This window comes from Lynx rufus, unplaced genomic scaffold (assembly GCF_022079265.1).
Source record: "Lynx rufus isolate CCGP_SWC_20201006 ecotype Redwood Valley unplaced genomic scaffold, mLynRuf1.p SCAF_2, whole genome shotgun sequence".
NCBI classification, from domain to species: domain Eukaryota; kingdom Metazoa; phylum Chordata; class Mammalia; order Carnivora; family Felidae; genus Lynx; species Lynx rufus.
Window position 1 is genome coordinate 193,489,571 of NW_025814834.1, and position 26,165 is coordinate 193,515,735.

Genomic DNA, 26,165 nt, shown 5'->3' on the forward strand with positions numbered 1-26,165 from the left:
TCTCTGGGCAGCAAGGCTGCTGCTGTGGTTTCACAAGCTGTTTGGTCATTCAGCGAACCCAGCACCTACCCTGTCGCAGACATGAGGATGTGAAGACCTCGCTGCCTAATGGAGGGGCGGGGGGAGGTTGGGGGTCGGTTAAGTAAAAAGCACGAAAGACACAGCATTAGGGATAAATCCTAGGTGTTGTGGGAGTCTAGGGACCTTCCACCTGACCCAGTCCCCAGGGAGGTGCAGGAGGGCCCAGGGGAAACCGTGTAGCATGTTCACCGTCCATATTAACCTAGTATTAACCGTGTTAACCACGACTGGGTTAGCGGATCCCATTGCCCCCTTCCCACCGCTCAGGACGCAAGTACAACTCCTTACTGTATGACGCCCTCTCTTCAAATCTCTTGGTACCCTTACCATCTAGCCCTCCAGCATCTGCCAGTATCTAGGCAAAACCTTGCTAGTCTCCTCAGGGTGCCTCCCGGGCCCATTTTAGTAGCTGGGCCCCCTGGGGTCTTGGGCAGCAGAGAAGAGCCAGAAACTTTCAGTTCACGGATGACCTCGATGCTGACCTGCATCTTGTGGGCAGATGATGGGTATCTCGAGCCTCGCTCCAAGGAATATGTTTTGACTGAGACTGCTCGTGGAAGTTGAGAAAAACCAGAAACCCAAAATTTGTTTCCCCGTTGCAGACACCTTACATCACACCCCTTCCCAGATAGGCTGCATCTGGCCCCATCCGCTCCCTTCCCCGCCACACTCGTCCTTGACAGTCAGCCGGGGCATGGTGAGGACGGTTGACATGTGACCCTCTGAAGGGGTGTATCCTTGGTGTGTCCCGTTTCCACCCCGATGGCTCTCAGCATATCGTGGCACGCGGCGTGTGATTGTGGGCACTGAAAATTTGCAGATGGGGAGCTGGGGGTCTTCCTGGCACCCCGGTGCCAAGGATGGGTTACGTCCTCCACCATGTGCATCATCTGTCAGAAAATGCTAGATGATGGCAAGTGTAGAGGCAGGCAGTGCAGGTGACAGCTCTCAGGGAGCGGGCGAGGGGCTAAGGGACTTGTTCAGTAGGTGAGGCAATGCACGTGGGGGAGAGAGAAGGCCGGGGGAATGCCTCATCTTGTAAAGGGAGGAGGTACCTTTTTGCCAAATTGGATTCCAGGCTCCCATTAAGTGGAGAGCCCGATGTGGGCCCCAGTTCTAATGAAGTCTCTCCCGGCACCTCCCGTTTCTGAAGTCTCATGAATGATCTACCGTTAAAACCTTCAGCACGTGTGTCATCCTGAACTTGAGGTGTGGGTCAATAACTGTCAATGTGTAAAATTAGAAAGGAAAACACTCAGCGGAGCTCGTACACGTGTAGGTGCTAAGACGTACCTTTGTTCTCCATTGCAGGCAAACCCATTAGTTCCTTTGAGCTAAAAAGTGTGTCTGATACCACGAATAACAGTTGCTTAGGTGATGTCCTACCCATTCATACCCCAAGAACTAGCTCTTCATATGAGGTGGTAAGTTTGGAATTCTTTCAATAGGAAGCCCCAAAATAGGGCTTCTGGAAAGATCAGGAGGCCTGCGGGGCAAAGAATGAACCTAGTGCCTACTGGATCTCTAGGGCTCTTGGCAGCTGCCTCAGTGCCCTGGTGAAGGGGAGGACCCAGAGCAGCTCCGCTTGCATCTGCTTGATACCCACAGCGGCGGGGACTGAGTCAACTACCGGGGCGAGGTCTGTAACAAAGGGCAGTAATCTGGCCGGGGTTGCTTTGAATGGAGAGGATTCTCTAAGGAAAGCTGCTCTCAGCTCCAGCTGGCCGTGTTGCCAGATCTTATTTTTTGGAGGCTAGCAATCATTTTTGTGAAATCTCACCATTTTTAAATTGTTAGTAACTAACTTGAAAAAACAAAATCCAATGAAATTGTGTCTGTGAACCCTGGTTTGCGGACTGGCAGTAGGATTTAAATTTTTTTTTTCAATTTAAATTTCCTTTGCAACATCCCAGCCCTGTGATACATCAGACCGTGCTTTAAATCCTGGGATGGGGGAACTCATGACCCTCCAAGTCCGCCCTTCTGTGGAATGAACGACTGCTCCATCTTCACCGCACAGGATGGGCACCTATTAGGCACCTGCTGCATACTACACATTTCCTACAGCTGGGTTCTTTTAGGCAGTGGTGCAAGCGGAATAAAACGGAGAGGGTGGCTCTGGGTAGGGCACGTCAGGTCCTAAGTGTTTCCTTGATGTCAGGCTCTTGACACCACAGCAGATGAAGGGAAAGGCAGAAGCCTCAGGTTTGGTGACTGAACTACTTGAAACGAGTAGCCTTTATTCCAAATGCTGTCACTGACCACGGGATCCTTCCCCCATCAGTCACTGTCAGTGCTAGGTGAGTGGGGCTAATGACCCGTTTTTCTCTTCTGCCACTAGTTCCGTGTTGGTCATTTTCAGTGTAGAAAGAATTTTAGGAAGGCAGATCTGCCAGAGCCTACGGATTCTGGGAAGCGAGAAACACGATCGCTGCATTCATTACCCGCGCCCCTGCTTTGTTCCTGGCCAACGAGCTCTGACACTACTGGCAAACTACAGATACCCTGGATTCTGTCCTCCCGGATGTCAATTTCTTGCTCATGGAACAAAGGTGTTGGGGGAAACCTGCTCGGGGTGGGTCAGCTATGCCCTGGATGCTGGGGTCAGGGCCCCTTCTTCAGACGTCAGATTGTGCCTTAAGGATGGGTTTCCGCAGCTTCTGAGGAAAGCAGCTGTTCGAGGACCCCCACTTGATAGCTTCAGCTCCCAAACAGTCTCTAGTCCAGACAGCACAGCTTGGAGATGACAGGCAGGCTGAATACTGATTAAAAACAAACCCACAATTTATTGAAAACAGGTAACTTTCAGTAGCTCGAATTAGAACAGCTTAGGGATGCCATTGCTCAGGAACACAATATGCACAGTCTCGGGAAAGGGAGAATAAAACAGCTTAAAAGGAATACAGCTGCAACAGGACTGGATCGCTAGGAGGGCCACGCAGCAAAGTAACACCAGGTAGAACACAGAGCCACACGTGAGATCCCAGTGCCCTCGAGCCCGGGGAGGGAACTCTTGGCTCCCCTAGTTTTGGACCACATCTCATGATTCTTTGGGGCGGAGGTGCTGGCTGGAGCACAGGGATCTTGGTGCTGACTCTGATTAACTAGTCAATGCCCGGAGGACAGGCTAAACATGGGGAGTGAGGCCACCAGGCAAGTTACACCTGCCCCCCAATGAACCCCGTAAGAGGAAGCAGTCCCTGCAAAGTCTGTGAACCTGGCAGGGACAACTGGACTAGAGAGAGCTTGGAGACGGTTCCTCTGCAGCCGGTCCCATAAAAACCCTAGACTAAGCTAAGCCCTAGAACTGTCTTAGCCAAATTCCTACCAACTAGGGAGGTAGAGAAGCCAGACACGGAAGCTGCCTCCAAACCAATTTTTGGTCTTCGGTAAAGGGATAAATACAAAACACTGTTCCACAAGTCGGCTTGGAAAAGCCTACTGGGCACAGCGGGTAGAAGATCCTGAAGGCCCATTTAGTATCCACCACAGGAGAAAGCAGGGATGGGGGCCGGGGTGAGATGTGCTCTGCTGTGGTTACTGCCAGGATACATCCCATCCTGCTGTCCTGTTCCCATCTGTACAGTTCCTCCCAGCTTTCCGGATCTGTCCTCCCATGGCCCAGAGCTCACGCTTCCCTGAGCTTAAAATTCCCAGCCTCGAACAGAGGGTTCTCCAACGAGGGGGAGCAGGCGGTCTTCCTGGGAACATGAGCTGCTCTCACGCCACCTCCACTGGGATAGGGGCGGGGCAGAGAGGATGCTGGGTTACAGGAGGCAGAAGGTGGCAGCTCAGAGCAGGAAGGAGAATTCTGCCAGGAGAATGACAGGAAGTTTCGACTGCACGGATGCGGGAGGCAGTTGGGTTGGGAGGTGTGAAGAGCAAAGCTTTATCTAACCGATGGGGGGAGCAGCGCGTCTCCCCCGCTTCCCAAATTCTCCCAGAGGAACACCACTCCCTGCTCTGGAACTTCACGCTCCAACAAACAATAAGCCTGAAGGGAAGAAGTCTCTTCAGGGTCCCAGAAGTGCCCGTTGAAGGTCCATCCTGTCAAGTTTGGCTTCTTGAGACAGCAGCCTCATTTGTGAGTCCGTATGCTGTTGCAGATCTGGGCAAGGCGGCTCTACAAAGGAAAGGAGGCGGGTCGTTGAGCGAACACGGCACCGGCCACGCTTGCCTGTTGGCCACTTCAGAGTCTCCTCGGGTGGCACTGGACTTGGGGTCAGCAGGTCTGAGTGAATCTCAGCCCTCCGTTCTCTACTCATATCACGAACTAATGAATTACCTGTCCTGGACCTCCATTCCTCATCTGAACGAAGCAGTAAAACAAGACCTCAGATGAGACAGTAGTGCTGCAGGCACAGCTAGGGGACGGCTGTAACTAGGTTCGGGTAGCTGGGTACGTGTGGGATCCCAGCCCGGGGCCCTCGTTCCACAGGACCGGGCTGGGAAAGCAGCTCCGCCCTTGCCCCCCTCCCTGGAGGTACCCTTCACAGACCCCCCCCAGTAGGGGGGCGCCTAGGCAGCCATGTTCGCACCAAGTGCTCCCATCCACCACCGGTGACCATGCTGACTGGACCACGGAGGCCCATCTGACCAAGGCTGAGCCAATTCAACGCCCTTCCGAGAACGTAAGCGGAGGCCAGAAGCCGGACAGTCAGTGCCGGGCATTAGTGAAGTCAGAGTTGCGGCTGCCTGAAGCCACACGCAAGCCAGTACTGAAGGAGGACACAGCCCGGAACCGAGAGCCCTGTGGAGAAGATGATCTGCCAAGGGAGGAATGAGGAAATGTCAGAGAAATGGGTGCGTGGGCCTCAAAGACAGAGACGCTCCAGGAACAGGTGCACCTCCATAAACTCCTGTCAAGGAGGGTCCCACTGCTCCGGAGGCCTGGCTGTTCGGCGTTTTCTTGGACTCCGTGGGACCCCTTGGAACAAGCCCCTCCCTCCCTCTAGGAGGTTTCTGTTCCGGCAGTCAATCTGCCCTCACACACTGACACCAACTGCCTGAATGACGTAGAATTTTGATTCTGTTGTAGAACTTTTGTGGCAGGCACTCTGGGGTGGACTGAGGTCAACCTCAATTTAGGGACAGAATTGCAGCTAGGGAAGTAGGATTACGGTAAAAATCCCCTGGGGGAAAGAGGACAACACGGTGCTAAAGATGAAGCCCAGCCCCCAAAAGACAGTCCCAAGTACGGCTAAACTAAGAACGCCGTTGGCGGCATCTTGTGCGCGGAGGGTTACGAGACTCACGGAGAGTTTCTTAATGTTTCCCAAGGCCTCTGGGTCCAGCTGTGCGATGTCCATCCTCTGCAAGTCACTGGCCAATAATCGCATGCTCTGTGTGGAGGGCAAAATGGGTTCAACCTCCATGTCCCCTAGGGCAGGGCCCTCCACCCAGTGCCTTAGTGTGCCCCAGGGGTGCCCGTGATACTCCACACTTGGTGGGGGGTGGGGGGAGTGGCAAGGAGTGCCTTGAGGCGTCAGTGACATCAGTGCTTATCACTGGACCTTGGCTGGACCACCCGGGGAATAAAGGGCATGTACTTTAGCTTAGAAATGCCCTGCAGACACATCTGAGATACACCTTCCTTCCCTCCGAGGAGCCGAGGTCAGCAACTTCCTCTATTCAACCCAGAGAAACGGGTATCACCCTGCTTCAGAACCCCTCAGAGTTCTACAGAGTGGAAGACACAGCTCCTGGTCCCCTTTCTAGACTAAGCACATACCCCAACGGTGCCTTCCTCTGCGTTCCCTTTAATAACCTCCCGTGTTGCACACATCACATAATCCTGTTCTTGACGGTGAACCTATCTTGACTACTGAACAGCTTCTCGAGAGCGGGGATCGTGTCTTCTACACCTTGGGCCTGCCACAAGGCAGCTGGGCAAATGTTAGCTGAGGAACAAATAGGAACACGGAGCCGGGCAAGGATCCCAGCCTGGGCCTCTAACCTGGGCGAGAAAACTGGGTTCTGAGTCCTGCAGAGATGTGGAGATCGGGATCCATGCCACCCCACGGACTGTGGGGGTGAGAAGTGGGTGATGGGCCCAGGACAGAAGGGCTGAGCGAGCAGCGTGGTGGCCCGGCATCCCTCGGAGACACTCACCTCTCCACCGCCCACCGGCACCGTGAGGAAAATCTCTTTGCTGTCGGCAAGAGGGCTGCCATTCATGGAGATATTGTAGATCCGCTCTCTGGCTGCTGGAGTGCGCAGGCCCGGGGTCTTGAAGACCCTACAAAGTGGGAAGATCCCCGTCAAGATGGCTTGGCAGATTGAATGACATGAGGCGCTGTGAACCCTTGCAGCCCCCATCTGGCCTCAAGCTGTAGTTTTCAAATCCCACATTTCTAAGAAGGCGAGTTCTAAATTTAGGGGAAAAAAATGTCTTTTTAAACAGTAATGACTAAACACAGCTGGAGAAGGGAGGCTGCAATTATCAAACATACATCTAGCCAAAGTCAGTTCTTACCCACGGAAATCTCAGGTCCAAAGCTCTGTATGGATGCCAGTCATCCATCCAGCCACAAAGCCAGAAATAAACTATGGTTAATGCATTTCCAAGAGTGGCTAAGTGCTTCCATCAAGAAGAGTTTTCCGGGGTCAAAAAAGGAGGATCCAGAGACTACATCATATTAATTCCCAACCTAACCTTCTCGAGACAGTTAAAATTCTGCTACCTGTTTTTCTCTACATGTCCTCTGCTATATGCTCATGTGAAAACCAGTTCAAGAGTGGGAATTAAAAGTAGAAGGCTTCCTCCCTCTCCTCACCCCAGAGATCCCTACTCTCAATTCCTTATGTCTTCTAGAAACGTTCTATGTATATAAAAACAAATGGGATCGTCTAGGACACGCTGTTCTGCAACGTGCTTGGAGACGCCCGTGATCACGAAGCTGTCACATCGGCACACGCACATCCACTTTAATGGTGAGACGGCACTTCCTGTCCAGTTGACCGGCCCGCTGGAAGACACTGGCTTAGAGCCTGGGTTACGTTGGTCTCCCGATGTGACGTGGTGTCCACTGTCACTCTTACCAAGGGTATAGGAGAGTACCTACCCAGTTTTAAAAACTACGTTTCCTGGTCAGAATCAGAAAAGACCAAGAATCACCAGAGGCTTCCTAGTCATCAGAGGCAGAATGTCCTCCTCCCTCTTGTCAGAGTCATTCTGTCGCTGAAATCAGCTAACCTGCACCCAGGGGAGGGGCAAACACTTGGAAGCCGAGACGGCTGCCCTCCTCCAAGAGCGCTTTGCCAGGCCGAGGAGTCGAGTGTTTTCTCGCACACCCTTCTTTGCTGGCTGATGTTAACTGGTGGGCTCCCACCCAGACGCAGGCACCGCTCCCATCACTCACCTTGAGTCAAACTTGGGTGTCAAGCCTGGAGTTGGTTTCACCATAGACAACTCCAACCGGCCCCCAGCTGGGGTGACAGTGTTACAGTGGCTGGACCTGCAGGTAAGAAGTGGCCATGAGGTGCGCAGTGACAGCAGCAGCGTGGCAGGTCACACGCAGAAGGCCCCGATCATGTCGGGTACTGTCCCGAGCACCTCACACATGCTCATTCGTGAAGCTCCCCAACAACCCGGGAAACACGGCTGTTATCCTTGCGTACGGATGCAGACTCCAGCACACTGAGTCGCACAACTTGGCCGAGATCACACAGCCAACTAGGGCGGAGCCAGCGCTCTGAAGCCGAGCGGCCAGCTTCCAGAATCCGACTTCTCAGGCTAACGGGACAAGAGGAAGGAGGCACCCTCTCAGCCCCCGGTAGGCCTCTTGGCTGGAGCTCGGCGGCTGGAGGCATGAAAACAAACGAACCAAAAAAGTGGGGGAGGACAGAGAACATGGGCGGAACTGGAGAAATGTGCTGGGTCAGTTCATTTCTAGAAGCCCCTCCAGCTTGGAGACTCAAGTTCCACTGGAGCACAGGCCACGAGAGCCCTTTCACCCCTGATTTCTGCCACGCTGAGTGGGTCTCCCCAGTAAAACCAAAACACACAATGAAGTTTGGAAAACCCATTACCTTTTGCTTTTGCCTTTTCCTTGTACGGACTGGGTTCTCTTCTTGGACGGAGGACACCTTTTGACCTGGATTCACAATCAAATGAAACTGTGATTATAAAAAGCCCCCAAAGGGGCAAAGGTAAGGGAGGGGTAAGAAAAGTAGGGGAGGGGGAACCAGCTCTGGAAAAGGAAACTAACACTGAATATGAGGTCTGCTCCCAGAATCAAGTTGCCTTAGGTAATACAGAACAAAACTGACCAACTAAGGCCTGGGTCTTCAAAGCAGAGGGTTTTGACCAAGATTAAAGGGAAATCTCTTTTGAACTGACTTGGCCTGGCTTGCCCCCTCTCCATCCCCTCACCTCCCTGTCACTCTGCCATTAAGTGCTGCTGTGAAGGTCACTCAGGCGGTCCCAGGTGCCCAATCTAAGGAACTCGGCAGTCCTCACCCCTCCCAAGTCCTCAGGGGCACCTGACAAGGATCACTCCTTACCTTCTGACAATTCTGTCCATCCCTGTCCTCCACCCCACCTTCCCCATTTCTCTGGCTGTCCCTGTGCAGGCTACCTCATGAGGTCCTCTTTCTAGCATCCCTCCAAGTGCCCATCCTCAGCCCCCTCTCCACGCCTTCCCTGCACAACCTCACTAACAGCCACAATGGGAGACAGTGGGTCTCACAACCTCCTACTGCTCCCTGAGCGCCAGGCTGAAATCTCGGATAAGTGTGGAACAAAAACTGGGACAGTGGCTGCTCCCCTTCACCGCTCTTCCTCCCATGTCCCACCTTCCACCTATGATGGCTGCCTGAGCTAGAAACCATTTGATCATCCCTGCTTCCTCCCTTCCTCCACCAAGCTCATTCTCCCTTTTAAAACATTATGTCAAAACCGTCCTTCTCTTTTTATAGGCTCGGTGTCTCCATTTAAGAATTACAATGGCCTCCCAACTGGGTTCCTTGTCTCCAGTTTTTCCCCTCTCCCAATTAACCTGCATATTGTTCTGAAATACCAATCTGAAATGACCAACCTGGTGGGATGGAAACTTCCAAGCCTGGTACACAAGGCCATTCGTTGTCTGGCCCTACTCTATGCAGATCACCCTCACAGCTTACATCCTTGCCATCCCAAACTGCTTCTTGTTCCTTAAATGGAATTTTCCTATCTCCTTGTGGATTTCCCTTCCCTTTCTTTTCCAGCTAGTGAAATCTCCCTCACCTTTAAAGGCCTGGTGTATCCTAACCAGCGAGGTAATAGCTTTGATAGCTTCCTCTTCTATGTTCTATGTACCTTATACACACATCTATGATTGCTTTTGTTTTTAGCCATTTAAGTGGGATCTTCTCTACTAAACTGAACTCTGGCAGGTGGGGGTGGGGCAATAGGATATTATGTGTTTGTCTCCTGTCCTCTCCCAGCCTCAAACCTGAGTGCCTACTTACTCTTGCAGTTTGAAGATTCTTATTTTTATTTTCTTCTTCTTCCTCTTCTACTATCATTTCATCCACTTTTATTATCTTTCGTGCTATAAGAAACAGTTTTAACAAAGTGATATTTCTCATAGGAATAAACTTTAATGTTTTCATGGTTTTTTTTTTTTTTTAATGTTTATTTTTGAGAAAGAGAGGCAGAGAGAGGGAGACACAGAGTCCGAGAAAGGCTGCAGGCTCTGAGCTGTCAGCACAGAGCCCAGTGCAGAACTCGAACTCACCAACCGTGAGATCATGACCTGAGCTCAAGTCAGACACTTAACCGACTGAGCCACCCAAGCATCCTATCATGTATTCATGTTTCTTATAGGAAATGAAACTTACGCAATCTGAGGTTGTAATTAAGAAAAAGACTTTGAATATACAAGATGACTTTTTTTTAAAAAGAAGGTTTAGACAGAGGAAACTCACCAGGCTGGTTAAAAAAGCCCACATGATGCCCAGCATTCTGGTAAGAGCACAGATGCTGGGGTCAGCCAGACTTGAGCTTGAGGCCTGGTCTTAGCACTAACCAAGTCATGGGGCTTTTAGTGTGGAGCCTCAGTTTCCTCATCTACAAAAGGGAATAGCCACTTCCTAGGGGTATTATGAGACCTGGAATGTGCTCCACAAGAGGAGGGTCTTTGTTACTCCCTGTACCCCCAAACTCTAGAATTGTGCCTGTGTTTACTAAGTGTCTGTGGAATGAATCAATGTAAAAGCCTTTTGGACAGTACTGGACCCATGTCAGAAGTATTGTTTATTACAATCAAATATTATTTACATAGATTAGAAAAAACTTTCTAAGCATTGCAGCTGCTTAGTGATAGTAGTGTCACTGCTAAATATGTACAACCACGAGCCAGACAATCTTGAGCAGGGATTCCACAGAGAAAATTCACACATCTAATCATGAGGGGCAGGGGATGAGACTAGACAGCTTTTTATTTTCTGACACATTAAACAATATATTTATCTTTTTTTTTTTTTTTTTTTTTTTTTTTGGAAGCAGCACAATGTAGTCAAAGTCCAATGGTCAAGGGAGCACAAAAAAAAAATCTTTACTGTTGGATGACATTGGTCCTGATGTGTTTGGCTCCCAGGGGTGAAATCAAAAGACCCCCTCCCCTCCCCAACCACATAAGCAAAACTGGTGGAACTCAGAAGAGAAACTAGTATTACCTAAGTGTAGAGATAACCCAGAGTGACCTAACAGATTGTAAATGTGCAGGTGAGGAACTCTAGGAATACCCCAGTCCGATTATGTCATAATCTCACCAAGGCAGCACGGGAATGTGACAACGGTGAAGTGAAAATCTCCTGCCCCCCACACCCTACAAGGCCAAGATGGAAAGCAAGATGGACTAAGAACTGGACGGTGTTTCTGACCCTACCCAGCAGGGAAAGTGCACTGGTGGGCAGCCCCAAATCCAGGCCATGGGTCAGGCCTATCCTCACAAGATTTGGATGCACTGAGCTATGAAAGCTTAATGACAGTGACTTAAAATCCATGACAGAGCCCAATGTGTCCTGAGTCCATGTTCACTAACCACAACCTGCTGTCCCTCCAGGACAGCCTCTCTCCAGGTGTGTGTGAGATGATTTCATGAAGCAGGTCCCTGAATCCAGGAATGTGGGATGATGCAATGGGACACCGGTCCTTCTGCAATTCTCTTAACCTTTCTGGTCACACGGGAGCTCCTTGGCTGGCCTTACCTTGTCCCGTAAGGCCTCTCAGTCCCGCCAACCTGTTTAACTGGGGGAGCCAGCAGGCGGCCAAGGTCCCCACGCAGCTTTCCCGCTCCTTCCACTCTCACTGTCACTCCCACATCACTGGGAGTCTGCTCCTATCAGTCCTGCATACAATCAACTCAATGCGGCAGCCAAAATCATGTTATCGGATTTATAAGACGGAAGACTGGGCATTAGAGGGAAGAGGCTTTACCCCCGAGGCCTCTCTGAGCAACCAGCCAACCACCCGAGCCTCCACTCTCTCAGTTCAACAAAGGGTTTTGAAAAGTACTCACTTTTGGCAGATTTCAAGGGTGTCTGAATAGCTTCTGCTGTTAGTTTGTTTATTTCTGTGATATCCAGGTCAGCCTGTGACAAACACAGCCAGAAAACACCAGGCATATTCCATCAACTACGAGGAGCATTTTAAGACTCGAAACAATTAAAAAAACATATTATTTGATACATACAAAGATTGTTACATACTAGTTATAACAGATATGGTGAATTCCCATAAATGCACTGTACCACCTAAGACCTAACACATTGCTGGTACCTTGCTTCCAGCTCTGTATTCTGCCCTGTTCTACATCCTTGTCTCCCCTCAGAGGTGACCAGTTTCCTGTCATTCCCCAGAGGTAACCACTATCCTTTCATTTACTTAAAAGAAAGCGCGTGTAAGTTTTTACAAATGTACATGTGCTGAAATAATATTTTACTTGGTCTCATTTTTGACCACTGTTTGTAGTTGTAGTTAGTTTTCACGGCCATGTAATAGCCCACTGTGTGACTCTACCAGAATGAATTTGTCCAATCTCTTGTCAACAGTCTTTTGCTATTACCAGCACTGCTACTCTGAACTATATTCTACGTGTGTCTGATGCACATGTTCAAATTTTCTCTTGGCTGTACCCTCAGGGATAGGGCACTGGAGGGTTGTGGGTACACAAATGTTCAGCCTTGATATTATGCCAAATCATGTTTCAAAGACGTCGCACTTGATTACGTCCCACTGGCAAACAATACAAGATCCTGATGATTCACGTTCTCTAACTCGGTGCTGTATTAGACTTCTCTCTCTCTTGATTTTTTAAAATCTAGAGGGTTGATAAGGTTTTCTGTTGTACTCCTGAACCCTTCAAAAAGTCACCGTCATTCTAATTAAGTGTTCCCAGTGGTAACTACCTATAAGGCTGAAAACAGCCACGAGCAGGCATGATCCTATACCTTTCCTTGTAGGGCACGTGTAAATATCAGAAGAGTTGTTACAGACTAGGAATGACGCTGGCTTCATCTCCAGATGGGTGGCAAATCTGTGGAGTGCTGAAAGAAGGATTCTGAGACTGTCCAATCTTAGTAAGAAACAGCACTGTAGGAAATTAGTGATGTCTGAAATGGCTAATGGAATAGAAAGTAGTGGCCAACTATCTGCCATCCCTAGAAACAACTGGCATGTTATGAAGGTATCAGTGGTGGCAGGCCACTGATCACCTACCACGCAGAAGAGTTAACAGGCCCAAGACTGATACCCATAGGAAGGCCTGTTTGCGTGGCTGGCTGGTGGCTTGCATGAGAACTTGGATTTCAGGGTTCCCACCATTCCCTGGTAAGAATGACTCCTCTGAGCCTAAGCTTTGTACAAACACCATGACTTACGTTGCATAGCTGCTTTCCTTCTGGAAGTCTGGAATTTTGGTACGTGCTAGGCAGAAGATGGCTATGTGACCAGCCCCCAATAAAAACTCTGCGCATGGAGTCTCTAATATGCTTTTCTGGTAGATATTTGACATGTGTTAAATTAAGGTGTCCCATGTGACTCCACTGGGAGAGGACTCTTGAGGGCTTGCGCCTGGTTTCTTCCGGACTTTGGCCCATGTACCTTTTCCCTTTGTTGATTTCCCTTTGTATCTTCGCACTATAATAAATCATGGCCATGAGAATGACTATATGCCGAGCCCTGTGGGTCTTCCTGGAAATAGTCTCAGGAGACCCCCCCACATACCTAATAATTATGAGCTTTTGTACCAAAGTATCATTTCTTCCCTGAGTTTCAAATCATATTAGCTGAGGCTACAATTGCTTTTGACTTGGTATGATGACACTGGCTATTTCATGTAACATTACAAGCTCTCTGATTTGTAGTTCTGTATGTCTGATTAATTAAAAAGAGGGTGATGCATTAGCTAATGAGTATAATTCATCTCAGAGGTTAAGTCTTTTGATACATTAGATCTGGGTGTGCAGATGGGGGGAACATAGCACAAAGAAAAAACAGGACTGAGAACGTTTTACTAGCTCTTGATTTTTTCAGTTATCTCCACTCCTCTCCTATAATATTCACCCCCGAACTCTCTAGCTTTTTCCTGACTGGATAACCGGCTCTGAAATACCTTCAACTTCTGAGGCCAGTGGAGATCTGCTATTCAATGCTACTATATACCCTTTATAGTCAGGTCCTTTCTAATCCAAGGGATTCTGATCAGTGCACAGAAGGATGTAGATTTTTGGGTTCACTTTGTAAATCTGATAAAGGTTGTAATAACATATTCTCCCCAGATATACTACCGACGCATGTATATACACACATTGTTTATGTATGATTTTAGAGTGCTCAGGGTCTCTGTGAAGCCCATTTATGGACTAGTTCCCAACACTGTACAACAGAACTTTCTGCAAGGATAGAAATGCTCTATTTCTGAGCTACCAATACGGAGCCACTAGTCATGTGTGGCTACTGAACATCTGAAATGTGACTAGTGTGTCTGAGGGACTGAAGTCTTAATTTTATTAATTTTAATTGATTAAAATAGCTACCTGTGGCTGGTGGCTATTGTACTAAACAGTGCAGATTTAAGATCTAAATTATTTTGCTTCCCCATCTTACTGTCTTCAGTCCTGATAGTGATGCTGGGATGAAGGAGGCGAGAGGGAGTGAGGAAACCTGAAAGTCCCAAATAAGAGCATAGCTTCTACAGTATGACACGAGTCCTACTGAGCAGGAGTCTCCTTGACACCTAGCAAGCCAGGTCATTAGGTAATGGCCCAGGGGCTTAAAGAAACTTGGAGTTGAGGCTTCTACTTTGCCTGCAGAGGTCAGGGCAGGGCCGCCAAAAATAGAATTGCCTCCTTTTGTAGCACTTGAAACTATTTGGGCCTTATGGACTCAACATTGGATAACCATAATTTTTCAGTTGGCCTAAACAAAACAGATCCCCTATGAAACCTCTTCCACAGTAAGCACTCACGGGTTGGATGTTGTGACTGGATTAAACTTAAAAACGAACCACAGTTCCAAAATAGGACAACACTTACTGTTGCTGCCTCTTCCAGGGCCTGTTTGTTTCCTCCAAGGGCTTTAAAAAGAACATTTTATTTAGTTACTATCGGATTTTAATGATAAACCATCTTCCCTGATATAACCAGTTATCTGTCTAAAACTGGACCAGATTAAAAGCCCTTGGTTCAACATCAAGGACATTCACAAACCAGTTTTAATTTTTCTCCACGTTAGACTGGCCCCCTCGTAACATATTCCACGTTCCACCACCCCAAAGTTCTTATTTTCCAAATGTGCCTCTGCCTCTTATGACTCACTGCCTTGGTACTATTTCTTCTACCAGAAATACTCCGCTGTGCCTGACACATTTCTAATTCATCTTTCAAAACTCAGTTCAAATCCAAAACTCTGTTTATTTTTCTGTCACAACAGATTGCTGCAAAGTGCTGAGCTCGTTGCTCATTCTCATCATACCCAACAACTACTCAGAGCTGTTTAAGGGTCCACCCTGCTTTGAACTGAATTCCTTGAGGACAGTTTCTGGCAAAAAATATGGCATAGAGTAAGTACGTAGCCAATGTATGTTGAAGGAAGAGGTCTGTGCAAGATTTAGATGTAGAATAAAGTAGAGGTAATCCTCCTTCTAGAAACTTTCATAGTGTCCTATAGAACCGTTAAGAATTCAAGCTTTGGAGGTGCCTGGGGCCCCTGGGTGGCTCAGTCGGTTAAGCGTCTGGACTTCGGCTCAGGTCGTGATCTCGCGGTCCGTGAGTTTTAACCCTGCATCATGCGCTGTGCTGACAGCTCAGAGCCTGGAGCCTGCTTCAGATTCTGTATTTCTCTCTCTCTCTGTCCCTCCCCTGCTCATGCTCGCTCTCTCTCTCAAAAAACTGAATAAACATTAAAAAAATTTAAAAAAAAAAATTTTTTTTTTTTTTTACATTTATTTCTGAGAGACAGAGCGTGAGCAGGGGAGGGGCAGAGAGAGAGGGAGACACAGAATCTGAAGAAGGCTCCAGGCTCTCAGCTGTCAGCACAGAGCCCGACGCAGGGCTCGAACTCACAACCGCGAGATCATGACCTGAGCCGAAGTCAGACGCTTAACTGACTGAGCCACCCAGGTGCCCCCCCACCCCAATTTTTTTTAACAGAAAAAAAAGAAAAGGATTCAGGCTTTGAACCAGAATGCCTGGGTTTAACTACCCTCTGCTACTAACTAGTTTATGAGCCCTTGAGCAAAGTAACGAACATCTCTGCACTTTATTTTGTCACCTATAAAACAGAGGCAATATTAACAAGTAACACATTTGTTATGAAGATAAAATTAGTTAACATACATAATACACTCAGTACAATGCCTGTCTGGCACAGGAAGCCCTCTCTAAATGTGCCTACTGACCACTACTCTTTTGTAATTTCAATTATACAATCACATGTGCATTTTAAAAAATGATCCTCCTCTGCTAACTTGTAAGCTCCTGAGGGTAGGGACAAAGTCTGTTTTATTTCCCAAAGCATTCTCAGCACCTAGCATCGTGACAGAGACATGCTCCGTGAATATTTGTAGACATGTGCAAACAAAGGGCAAGCCAAAGGATCATTAAATATCTACTATTTGAACAGAACATGCATTTCTAGTCAGGAAGGAGGCTACACAATGGGTGATAATAAGGATAATAGGAAAAGTAAGGGTGTCCCAGCAGAAAGGACAACCTCTTGCATTTCCTTGGACATTTAACAAGGGAGTGAACAGGCTGCGATTTTTCTCTGGGCAGAAAAACTCTAGTGCGTGCACTTCCCAATTTGATTTGCTCAGTTTTTTTTTATTTTTTATTTATTTATTTTTTAACGTTTACTTATTTTTGAGACAGAGAGAGACAGAGCATGAACGGGGGAGGGTCAGAGAGAGAGGGAGACACAGAATCTGAAACAGGCTCCAGGCTCTGAGCTGTCAGCACAGAGCCCGACGCGGGGCTCGAACTCACGGACCGCGAGATCATGACCTGAGCCGAAGTCGGACGCTTAACTGACTGAGCCACCCAGGCGCCCCGATTTGCTCAGTTTTTAAACTGACAGTTTCCACAAGATACGGAACGCACTGCTTGGGGTTATCCTCCCCTCGGAGCTCTGGTAACAAACCGAGTTACTCATTCATTCATTTTTAGATGACGGGATAAAATATTTTAGGAAAGAGAGTGCTCTGTGACACGTGAAATTCATGCAAAATTCACATTTTGGTGTGTCCATAAGTACATTTTACTGGAACACATACATGCCCATTCATTACAGCTGTTTCGTAACTGTTAACAGCTTGCGTTGAGTAGCTGCCATAGAGAACCCTCTGGCCCAGAAAGCCTAAAATATTTACTATCCGGTCTCCTAGAAAGGACGTCCGCCTACCTGCGGGGGTTGACGATGTTAATTAAGTACTACGCAGGAAAATAAAGCAGGGAAGGGAGATAAGAGGGCGGGGGGGAGCGGTAGGACTGCAATTTCCGAAAGCGATCGGGGAAGACCTCACTCAGGTGACCACAGAGGCGCCCCGGGCCGAGGCCGGGGGAAACCAGCAGCTCTTACCAAAGTAGTCGAGCCAGTTCATCTCGCGCAGCACCTTGGGGAGCCTCAGGATCTCGATGTTGTACAGGTTATCCATCTCCTTGAGGAGGTTCTGCCTGTCTGACTGAATTTGCTTGGATCGGATTTGCACTGCGAGAGGGCAGAGGCGACAGAACACGGGTCACGAACGCGGCCCGGAACCCGTGCTGCCCGCACCCCAAGCCCGCCGGGCCCCCGCGATCGCCCCGGGGTAGCGGCAACGACCCGGGCGCCGCCCCTTACCTTCACGGTCGAAGTCCCTAAGAAAGGAGGCGAGCTTCCGGCTCCGTAACGAGTTGGTCTTGGCGACCCGACTGCCGCCCTTCCTAGCCGGAGCCATGGCGCTCGGGTGGAGGCTGCGGGGAGCTGGGGACGCAGCCACAGGGGGTCAGCGGCCGAGATCAGGGAGGGAAAGTACGGGGGCCGCGGAGGAGCGGGAGAAGGCGGGAGGGCGCCCTACAGGTAGGGCTGGTAGGAGGCCCTGTCCTTGGAGGCCCGAGCATAAAGGAGTCGCGAGGCACGTACCTGCGGGTCGCGATATGGGCTGAGAAAAACCTCGCCGCTGCAGCTGAGAGGAGGGAGCGGCTCCGTGGCTATCCGGACGTGCGACCGCCGCCACCAAATTCAAACTGCCACAGACTGACGAATGAGAAGCCGCCGTCTTAGGTGGGTCCCACAACATCCAATCACAAGGAAGCTCCGCGACCAGGCCGCCCGTCCACATGTAGGACTACAACACCCAGAAGGCATTGCGGTGACGACATAGGTTCGCGACTAAGCAGCCTCGCAGGGGCATGCGCAGCGAGACTGCGGGCGCTTGGGGGCAGCCCTGGCGGGTCCTCAAAGTTTGACGGTGTTAGCTTTCAGTTTTCTCGCTGGTTTACGGAAAGGCAGCTTCAAGGAAAGGAGACAAGATTCTGGCTCGGGAAGCGCGCGTTTGGAGAGAGCCCTCCGGCCTGCGGAATCCGCGGTCTGAAACCGCGGAGACTGCCTTAGCCGCGGACGCACCTCCTCCGACGGGTAGAGCGGACACCCTTCCGGAGGTGGGAGACGAGGGCCCGGCCTCCGAGAGCCCCTCTGAAGGTAAGACAGCGCCGCGCGCCAGGACTTCCTGTCGGAAGGGATGGACAGCCCCCCGCAAGGAGACCCTGGCTTAGCTGAACCTCACTTGAACACGAGAATCACTCCTGGACCCGGTACTTCTCCCGCCCACTTGCGGCCCTAATGCTGTTATTGGTTTTTTTCTTTTCTTTTCTTTCTGCTTTTGTTCCCGGCAGATGACCCAAGACCAACCTCTGCTTGCGGTGCAGGAGGCCCTGAAGCAGTGCTTCCCGGTGGTGGAGGAGCAGCAGGGCCTGTGGCAGAGTGCGCTAAGCGACTGCCAGCCCCTCCTGCTGTCCCTCAGCAACCTGGCAGAGCAGCTGCAGGCGGCCCAGAATCTGCGGTTTGAGGACGTGCCACCACTTCGGGCCTTCCCAGACTTAAAGGAGCGGCTGAGGCGCAAGCAGCTGTGGGCTGGCGACACTGTCTTGGACAAGTTAGAGGAGAGGCTGTAAGAGTTCAGTGCCGCTCCTTCTTGGCGGAAAAATGGGAAAACTTGGTCTTTAATAAGTAGCCAGTATCAGTCAGAAGAGAGTTTTCTCCCTTACTTGAGAGCATATTTGGAGGTGCCCCAACCTTCCCTCCTCTGTTCAACCTTTCCCTCCTTCCAACCCTCCGCCCCATTTGTTGCACAATGGGACCTCTTGTCAGAAAGTCATTTTATGGCATTTCCATTGCCCCGTAAGGCATGGCAGTGGTGGCCTTGGGAGAAGTTACAAAAGGAGAAGAGAAAAGCCATGGAGAAAGCTTATTAGCCCCCCTCTACAGTTCTTTTGTAAAAAGCAGTGAGGAATTGTACTTTAAACTTCAGAGGTGCTAAGAGGCAAGGGTTTTACCCTGGTATTATCTCATAAAATCTTTTCAGCATCTCTAACTTAACCTCACTTCATCCCATTTTGCTGGTGAGGAAACCGAGGCTCCATCAGATTGCCTGTGGTCACACAACTCGTAAATGGTAAAGCTGGGATCTAATTCAAGTTTACCTGACGCCAAGGCCAGAGTGGTCCGCTGCCACTCTGTTCTGCTATACGTTGATGTCTCTGTCCCAAGCATAGCACATCTCTAAACTCTTAGTATGCCGAACGGGAGACCCTCTAAGAGTTCTAAGTATTGAGGATAGACAAGAGGCAGGGCACGTAGGCCATTCCTTGACTAGAGCAAGAGAAGGTTCTAGTGTATACAGTCTGTGCCATAGACTACTTGGAAAATGGTCAAAGATGGGGCCCTTCTTTGTATTCATTTGTACAAAATACATTCATGAAGCCTTTACGGGATGCCGAGTGCAAGGTGCTCGGAATACAGCAACGAACCAGACCTAGTTTCTTAGTTGATTAGAAGAGATAGACCATCAGTCAATTAAATTATGTTGTGGTATATTCTAAGGTACTTTTATTTCAGTTGTTACCATATTTGTGAGGATTGGGCTGTTACTTTAAGGCTATTTTTTTTTTGGCATTTTTTTTTTAATTTTTAAATGTTTTATTTGTTTTTGAGAGAGAGAAAGAGCGAGTGAGCAAGCAGGTGAGGGGCAGAGGGAGAGGGAGGCACAGAATCTGAAGCAGGCTCCAGGCTCTGAGGTGTGAGCACAGAGCCTGACACAGGGCTCGAACCCATGGTTCATGACCTGAGCTGAAGTCGGACACTTAACCGACTAAGCCACCCAAGCGCCCCTAAGTCTGTTTTTTAATTGTGAGTCAAGGCCACACGTTTTGAAAGCCCCAGTTCTAGGTTAGGGAATTCTTTGTCCTTTTGGAAGTTGTAGCCTTCTTCTTGGTGGCTGGTCCCTTGGAGTCACCAGTGGAATGATAAAAATATTTACCATAAGGTGGGCACTTTCCTACTGGGCATTTTATATGCGTTATTGCACTTAGTCCTCATAAGAACCCGTTCTGCTCATTCATCCATTGAACAAGTGTTTGTCATTGTGTGCACCAGTGTCCGTGTTCTAGGTACTTAGGGTGTGCAGTGAGCAAGACAGACCATTTTTATATGTGATTGAGAATAAGTAACTTTCCGAGGATCCACAGTAGTCTGTGCCTCCGGAGCAATTTTTCCCATTGGGACATTTGGCAATACCTGGAGACATTACTGATCGTCATAGCTCGGGGAGGGTGGGGGCATGGTTTGCTACTGTCATCTAGTGGGTGCAGGCCAAAGATGCTGCCCGACGTCCTAAAATACACAGGGCAACCTCCCCACCACAAAGAACCATCCAGGCCAAAATGTGAGTGTGCTGAGGTTGAAGAACCCTGCCTTAGGCCTTTCTCATGATATTGCCTAATACGAGACTTCTTTTCCCCCAGAACCGCCCTCCTCAAGGTGCGTGACACCGTCAGCAGCCACGTGGAGCGAGTGCTTCAGACCTATGAGCAGCATGCAGACACGATTGGCATGGATGGTGTCCTCCAGGCTTCGGTTGTGAGCCCTTCGGTGGCTGACATGTTGGAATGGTTGCAAGATATTGAGAGACATTATCGAAATTCGTATCCTTTGCACATGTTTCAGGCAGCGTCCAGAGCTGCTTCAGGAAGTCTTTGAGTTTTCGTGAGATTATACCACTACATAGTATGGGTCAGTCAGTTCTCTTTGATCTCTGAACTTAGAGAAGAATAAAGCAGGGCAAGTGAGGGATGAGCATTGAGTCCTGACTTGAAATAGGGTGGGCAGGAGAGGGCTCACTGGGTTAGTGGCATTTGAGAAAAGACCTAACGAGAGCGAAGGAGAGAGCCATGTGATATTTGGGGAAAGCGTGTCCCAGGTAGAGGAAACCGCAAGTGCAAAGGCCCTGTGGGGGAGAGCATGCCTGACACGTTCATGAAATAGTGCGGAAGCCAGCAAGGCTAGAGCGGATGAGGACGGGGAGCCTAACAGGAGACACGGTCAGAGAGATGGGGCTGGACCTCATAAGGCCCTGGAGGTCTTTGAAAGGATTTTGGCTTTTGCTCAGAGTGAGGTGGAAAGCTGTTAGAAGGTTTTGAGAAGAAGGATAACATAATCAGCCTGTGTTTTCTCACAGTATCACCTGGCTGAGTTCGGAGGAAAGACTTGGGGTGGTGTGAAGCCAGGGGAGCTGCAGGAATACCACCAGTTCATTGGAGTTCTGGCCCTTTTCTCTCAATTCTTTTTTTTTTTTTTTTTTCTAATGTTTATTTATTTTTGAGAGACGGAGTGTGAGCAGGGGAGGGGCAGAGAGAGAGGGAGACACAGAACCCGAAAGGAGGCCCCAGGCTCCTTGCTGTCAGCACAGAGCCCAATGCGGGGCTCGAACTCCTGAACCATGAGTTCACGACCTGAGCCGAAGTCAGCCGCTTCACTGACTGAGCCACTCAGGCGCCCCTCTCATAAGTCTTGCCTGAATCACGCATCTCCGCTCTAGCTTCAGTTTCTGCCTTCATTTGAGTAACTCCCCAATCCGCCCTTCATTCTCATTTCTAGCCTTGATGTTCAGCTTCCCGCAGCTGCCTACAGCCGGGTCGCTCCTGGGAGCACAAGCTCCTCGGTCCCGCCGCCACACTCAGTCCCCTTTCCCTCCAGGTGTAGGATCAACCCTGTGTGATCATTGTGTGGGAACTCCAGCAGCCCCTTCCCCCTCTCCCTCTCTCTTTCCTTTTTCACTGCATTGGTGGCAGCTGTGGCGGTGGCAGCTGTGGAGGCAGTGGGACAGCCTAGGCGGGGGAGCAGTAGCCGCAGCCAGTGTTACTGAGCGCTATGTGCCAGGTACTCTTCTCCCAACGTCCACACGGCCGCCTGTCAGGTGTTTTGAATCCGTTTCCTTGGCGCTTCTTGTATTTTTCTTCTCTATCTGCACTGCCTCTTCCATAGTCTCTTGCCTCTCGTGAGGCCCCTTGATCTGTGCAGCCTCTTGACAGGTTTCTCTGTCTCTGCCTTCTTTCCCTCTAAGCCGGCTCCGGCTAGGGACCTCAACGGTAGCCTGAAGACATCTTTGTTCTGCCTGTTGCTTATAGAGGAGTTTTCGACAGCTTCCAGAATCCCCATGTGGGTCTTCGGTGCTCTTTGTGTTCTGGCTCAGCCTGCCTTCTCGGCCACCTTTCTGACTGCTGTGCGTGTTCCAGCCGGCCAGATTGGAGGATTTACTCGGCCCTGAAACCATTCCATGCTTCCTCACTTCTGCACCTTATGCTTTTCTTGCCAGATGGAATCTTCCTGAGGCCCTCCAAATGGGAGGGACTCGTCACTCAACTTCTGAACCGCCACAGAGTTTCCTTTTTTGTGTCCCTGAGATTCTCCCTTTCTACTTTCTGGTTTTTCTGCTCAGCGTGGTGAGATCCTAGATTGTTGGGGTGATGTTTCATCCCTCTGGCCCTGTAGCACTGTGAGTGAAGAGGTGCTCAGCAAAGATGTGTGACATAGGTGAGTGCGAGAGAGCTACCCCTTACCCTTCTAGCTTCTCGTAGCTCTCCCCAGGGTATTTTTCCCTTCAGCATATTTCGTTGTCTTTTTGAGCAGTCCTTAACTTCCCGGAAGTTACCTGAAGAGAAAGTGCCTCCTGTCCTCCATCCAGTGGGGAGACTTGGCCAATATCCAAGCTTTGCCCAAGGCCTGGGACCGGATTTCAGAAGATGAACACCAAACCCTTGTACAAGGTACTGGTTTTCATTTATGCCTTCATGTCTGCTTTCTTTCTCTGTGTCTCTCTGTCTTACAGAGATGCCCTTGCAGTGCCTCCATATTTTTTATAAATCTGATGTTTTACGTTCCCTGGAGAGGTGATATGCCACAGTTTTTCTCTCTTCCTATTCCAGATACCCTATTGAATGTTTCCTTCTTCTTGGAAGAGTAAGGAAGTGGTGTGTTTATCAGCATACTAGTGAGACACGGTTGAAGGCTGATACTGGTGCATTCTGGTATTTCTAAAGAAATGTCAGTATTGTAACCTAACATACTTGAAAGATTAGTGCCTGGGGCCGGAGGAGTAGCCCTTGGGAGGGTTGTGTTAGATGTTTCTAATGTTGCGGCCTCCCTCTGCTCTGTCATGGTTGAAAGTACGTGGACACCCCTTGCCCTTTTCTAGGCTCGGGAATGGATGATGGAGGCAGAGAGAATGCAGGAAAGGCAGTGCAAGAGAACACTGGGGGCAGGAGCCACAGCCACAGATGTGGTAGGGAAGGAAAGGACGGGGGAGAGCGTGGCATCCCTCTGAGCATCATCCAAAGCTCTGAGCTTGGTTGACACCCGGCCCTGTTACGTGTATTTGTATCAGTGCCTGATTCCCTGACGCAAGATGATTCTTCTTGATGATTTAAAGAAATAAGGGTGATATTGATGGAAGACAGTGCAGATCTTCCTCGACCTATAATGGTGTTACATCTTGATAATGTCATCATGTAAGTTGAAAATATCGTGAGTCAAAAATGCATTTAATACACCTACCCTACCAAATGTCATAGCTCAGCCTAGCCTGCCTTAAATGTGCCCTGAACACTCACATTAGCCTACAGTTGGGTAAAATCATTGAATACCAAGCCTGTTGTACCATAAAGTGTTGAATATCTCGTGTAATTGATTGCAAAACAGAAGGGTGGTATGGGCACGGAGTGGCTGTATAAGTTGTGTACCCTTGTGAACTTGGGGCTGACCGTAAGCTGGGGCTTGCTGCTGTCACCCGGTGTCACAAGAGAGGATCGGACCGCGTATTGCCAGTCCGAGAAAAGATCCAAATTCAAAATCTGAAGTACGGTTTCCAGTGGACACGTATTGCTTTTGCACCATCGTAAAGTTTGAAAACTCGTAAGTCAGAGTCGTCTATCATTGTCCAGCTGCTTTAGCTCCTCGTCGTCATTCAGTTTCCGGAGTCCGCCACCAGGGGGAGGTGGCGCAGCGTGAATCATTCTCAGTGCTTTGTCTTCGATGGTGTTCCTCTGTTCCCTGTCTGAGAGTTAAGTAACTGGGCATAGTAAGACTGCTAAAATGATGGGGGTTTTTTTCTGACCAAAGCTGGCACCTGATTTTCCACATCCCTCTGATCTTGGAGTAGCTGCACGGTGGGAGAAGAGCGCCCAGAATCAGGCCATCAGCGTTATTTCTGAAGCCCAGTGCCTTCATCTGTGAAATGGTTGGGTACTTCCAGACCTGTCAGCTTCCTAGGCTGTGGGAAAATCTGGGTCACTGGATGTAGAGAGGCTTAATAAAGAGTGTAGATATTTTTAAAATGAAGATGACTTTTTTTTTTTACTACAAAAGTGATCTATATGCTTTTTAAAAAATCAGAGGAAAATTGTAGGAAAAATTTTAAAGGTAGAAAAGTATGAAACACAAACTCCATCAGAGATATTTTGATATATGGCTCTTTCTGTGTCCATATCCACAAATTAAAAAAAAACCCACAAATGTGGCATCATTGGTATATACTGTTAAATAAACTTTTTATTTTTTTGATTATTATTTTTTTAGATAAACTTTTTTATTATTTTTAAAATTTTTAAATTTTTATTTACTTTTGAGAGAAAGAGGATGAGCTGGGGAGAGGCACAGAGAGAGGGGGACACAGAATCTGAAGCAGGCTTCAGGCTCTGAGCTTTCAGCACAGAGCCCGATGTAGGGCTCGAACTCACAGACTACGAGATCATGACCTGAGCTGAAGTCAGATGCTTAACTGACTGAGCCACCTAGGTGTCCCTAGATAAACTCAAAAAAAACTTTTTTAGCCATCTTTTCACTTTCGTATCTCTAAAAATAGCTCAACACAATATACACCAGTGTACATCTCATATACAATTTTAGGAATGTATTATATCTTTTGTTTTTCCAAATCTTCATGTATTTCTACTTATAAAGATTGTACATTCTCATTGTAGAAGATTGAAGTATTACAGAAAGTGAAAATGCACACTGTCTACTGTTTTTAACAATATGGTAGACGTTCTCCCAGGAATTTAAAAAATCTATCACATACGTTAATAATCATAAATAAAACTTAAAAGACATTTGGGTGTCAGGCCTTATGATGTGCTCTGGAGACAGATGAAAGAGATCCCTAGAAAGGTTTATGGTTCAACCAGGGAAAGATTTAAACCAGTGTTTCTCAAGCTTTAACGTGTATAGAAATCACTGGGCTCTTGTTAAAATTTAGACCCTAATTTTGTAGGTCTGGGAGGGGGGCAGCGCCCTAGATTCTATAGGAGCGGTGGGGTGTTCGTTCTGAAACTAGCTGTTAAGACTGCAGCCTCCATCCTGGTCCATCACTCCCTCTTGGATCCCTCACGCTGGGAGAAGTCAGCTGCAGTGTTCCAAGTTGGCCCTGTGGAGAGCTTGTGTGAGAGACCGATGCCTGCCAGCAATCGCGTGACTGAGCTTGGAAGCAGAACCCCTGCACCCCTGTGACTTAAGCCTTCTGGTGAGACCACCACCCCAGCTAACAGCTCGACTACAACTTCATGAGGACCTAAGACAAAGGCAACCAGCTGAGCTGTGGCCGGATTCCTGACCCATGGAAACATAATAAACGTTCGTTTTAAACCATTAAGTTTTGGGGTAATTTGTCGCATAGCAATAGATAACTAATATAACGAGCAAATGGGTTTTTTTGTTTTCTCCCAAATTTTGTACAAACTGTAGCATACTGTGTACTCAGCTTTGCACCTCTCCCCCCTCCCCCAATTACTGTATCTCGAAGATCATTCTATGTGAATACATAAAGAGCTTCCTTAATTTTTTCTAGAATAGTTGCATATTTTTCTGTTGTTTGGGTATACCATAGTTTATTTAAGTAGCCCCTTACCGACGGACATTTAGGTTGTTTTCAAAGTCTTAGTGTCTTATGGGTTTCCACCACCTTCCTGTACTCCCACCCCTGTTCATTATGTCTGTTTTCCCTGGAATTTTTCAACTAGCTAATCCCACTGCACCGGCTCACCCCCAATAAAGAAAGAAGCCTGTTGGTATT

At 48.7% G+C, this 26,165-nt stretch overlaps 2 protein-coding genes across 3 annotated transcripts; one reads left to right on the top strand and one right to left on the bottom strand.

Moving 5' to 3' along the window:
- Nucleotides 1–2,847: 2,847 nt before the first annotated feature.
- Nucleotides 2,848–17,789, bottom strand: CDCA8 (cell division cycle associated 8). The gene is made up of 11 exons (XM_047085734.1): nt 17,687–17,789; nt 17,405–17,527; nt 17,144–17,272; nt 14,602–14,642; nt 11,586–11,658; nt 9,532–9,614; nt 8,113–8,177; nt 7,443–7,538; nt 6,193–6,319; nt 5,337–5,423; nt 2,848–4,204 (listed from the first exon to the last, which is right to left on the bottom strand). The coding sequence occupies exons 2-11, from the start codon at nt 17,499–17,501 to the stop codon at nt 4,160–4,162; spliced, it is 843 nt and encodes a 280-aa protein (XP_046941690.1). The 5' UTR covers nt 17,502–17,527; nt 17,687–17,789; the 3' UTR covers nt 2,848–4,159.
- A 186-nt stretch (nt 17,790–17,975) lies between these two features.
- CUNH1orf109 (chromosome unknown C1orf109 homolog) lies at nt 17,976–24,436 on the top strand. 2 transcript variants are annotated; one of them, XM_047085185.1, is made up of 5 exons: nt 17,976–18,244; nt 18,439–18,713; nt 20,566–20,745; nt 22,748–22,866; nt 23,026–24,436. In XM_047085185.1, exons 2-5 carry the CDS (start codon nt 18,439–18,441, stop codon nt 23,061–23,063), a joined length of 612 nt encoding a protein of 203 aa, XP_046941141.1. In that variant the 5' UTR covers nt 17,976–18,244; the 3' UTR covers nt 23,064–24,436. The 2 variants fall into 2 exon arrangements, with proteins under 2 accessions (XP_046941141.1, XP_046941140.1); XM_047085184.1 differs by having other exon boundaries at nt 22,748–24,436.
- Nucleotides 24,437–26,165: the final 1,729 nt, after the last annotated feature.

Bases quoted from the DNA above. Each gene is read 5' to 3' on its own strand.
- CDCA8 (XM_047085734.1), bottom strand. From the start codon at position 17,501: ATGGCTCCGGCTAGGAAGGGCGGCAGTCGGGTCGCCAAGACCAACTCG. The intron at 14,643-17,143 runs GTAAGAGCTGCT...TTCTTTTTAAAG, and splicing joins GAACTGGCTCGACTACTTTG to CCCTTGGAGGAAACAAACAG. The intron at 6,320-7,442 runs GTGAGTGATGGG...CCCACTTTGTAG, and splicing joins ACACCCAAGTTTGACTCAAG to GGTCTTCAAGACCCCGGGCC.
- CUNH1orf109 (XM_047085184.1), top strand. From the start codon at position 18,439: ATGACCCAAGACCAACCTCTGCTTGCGGTGCAGGAGGCCCTGAAGCAG. The intron at 18,714-20,565 runs GTAAGAGTTCAG...CTTTTCCCCCAG, and splicing joins GACAAGTTAGAGGAGAGGCT to AACCGCCCTCCTCAAGGTGC. The intron at 20,746-22,747 runs GTATCCTTTGCA...ACTTCCCGGAAG, and splicing joins GAGAGACATTATCGAAATTC to TTACCTGAAGAGAAAGTGCC.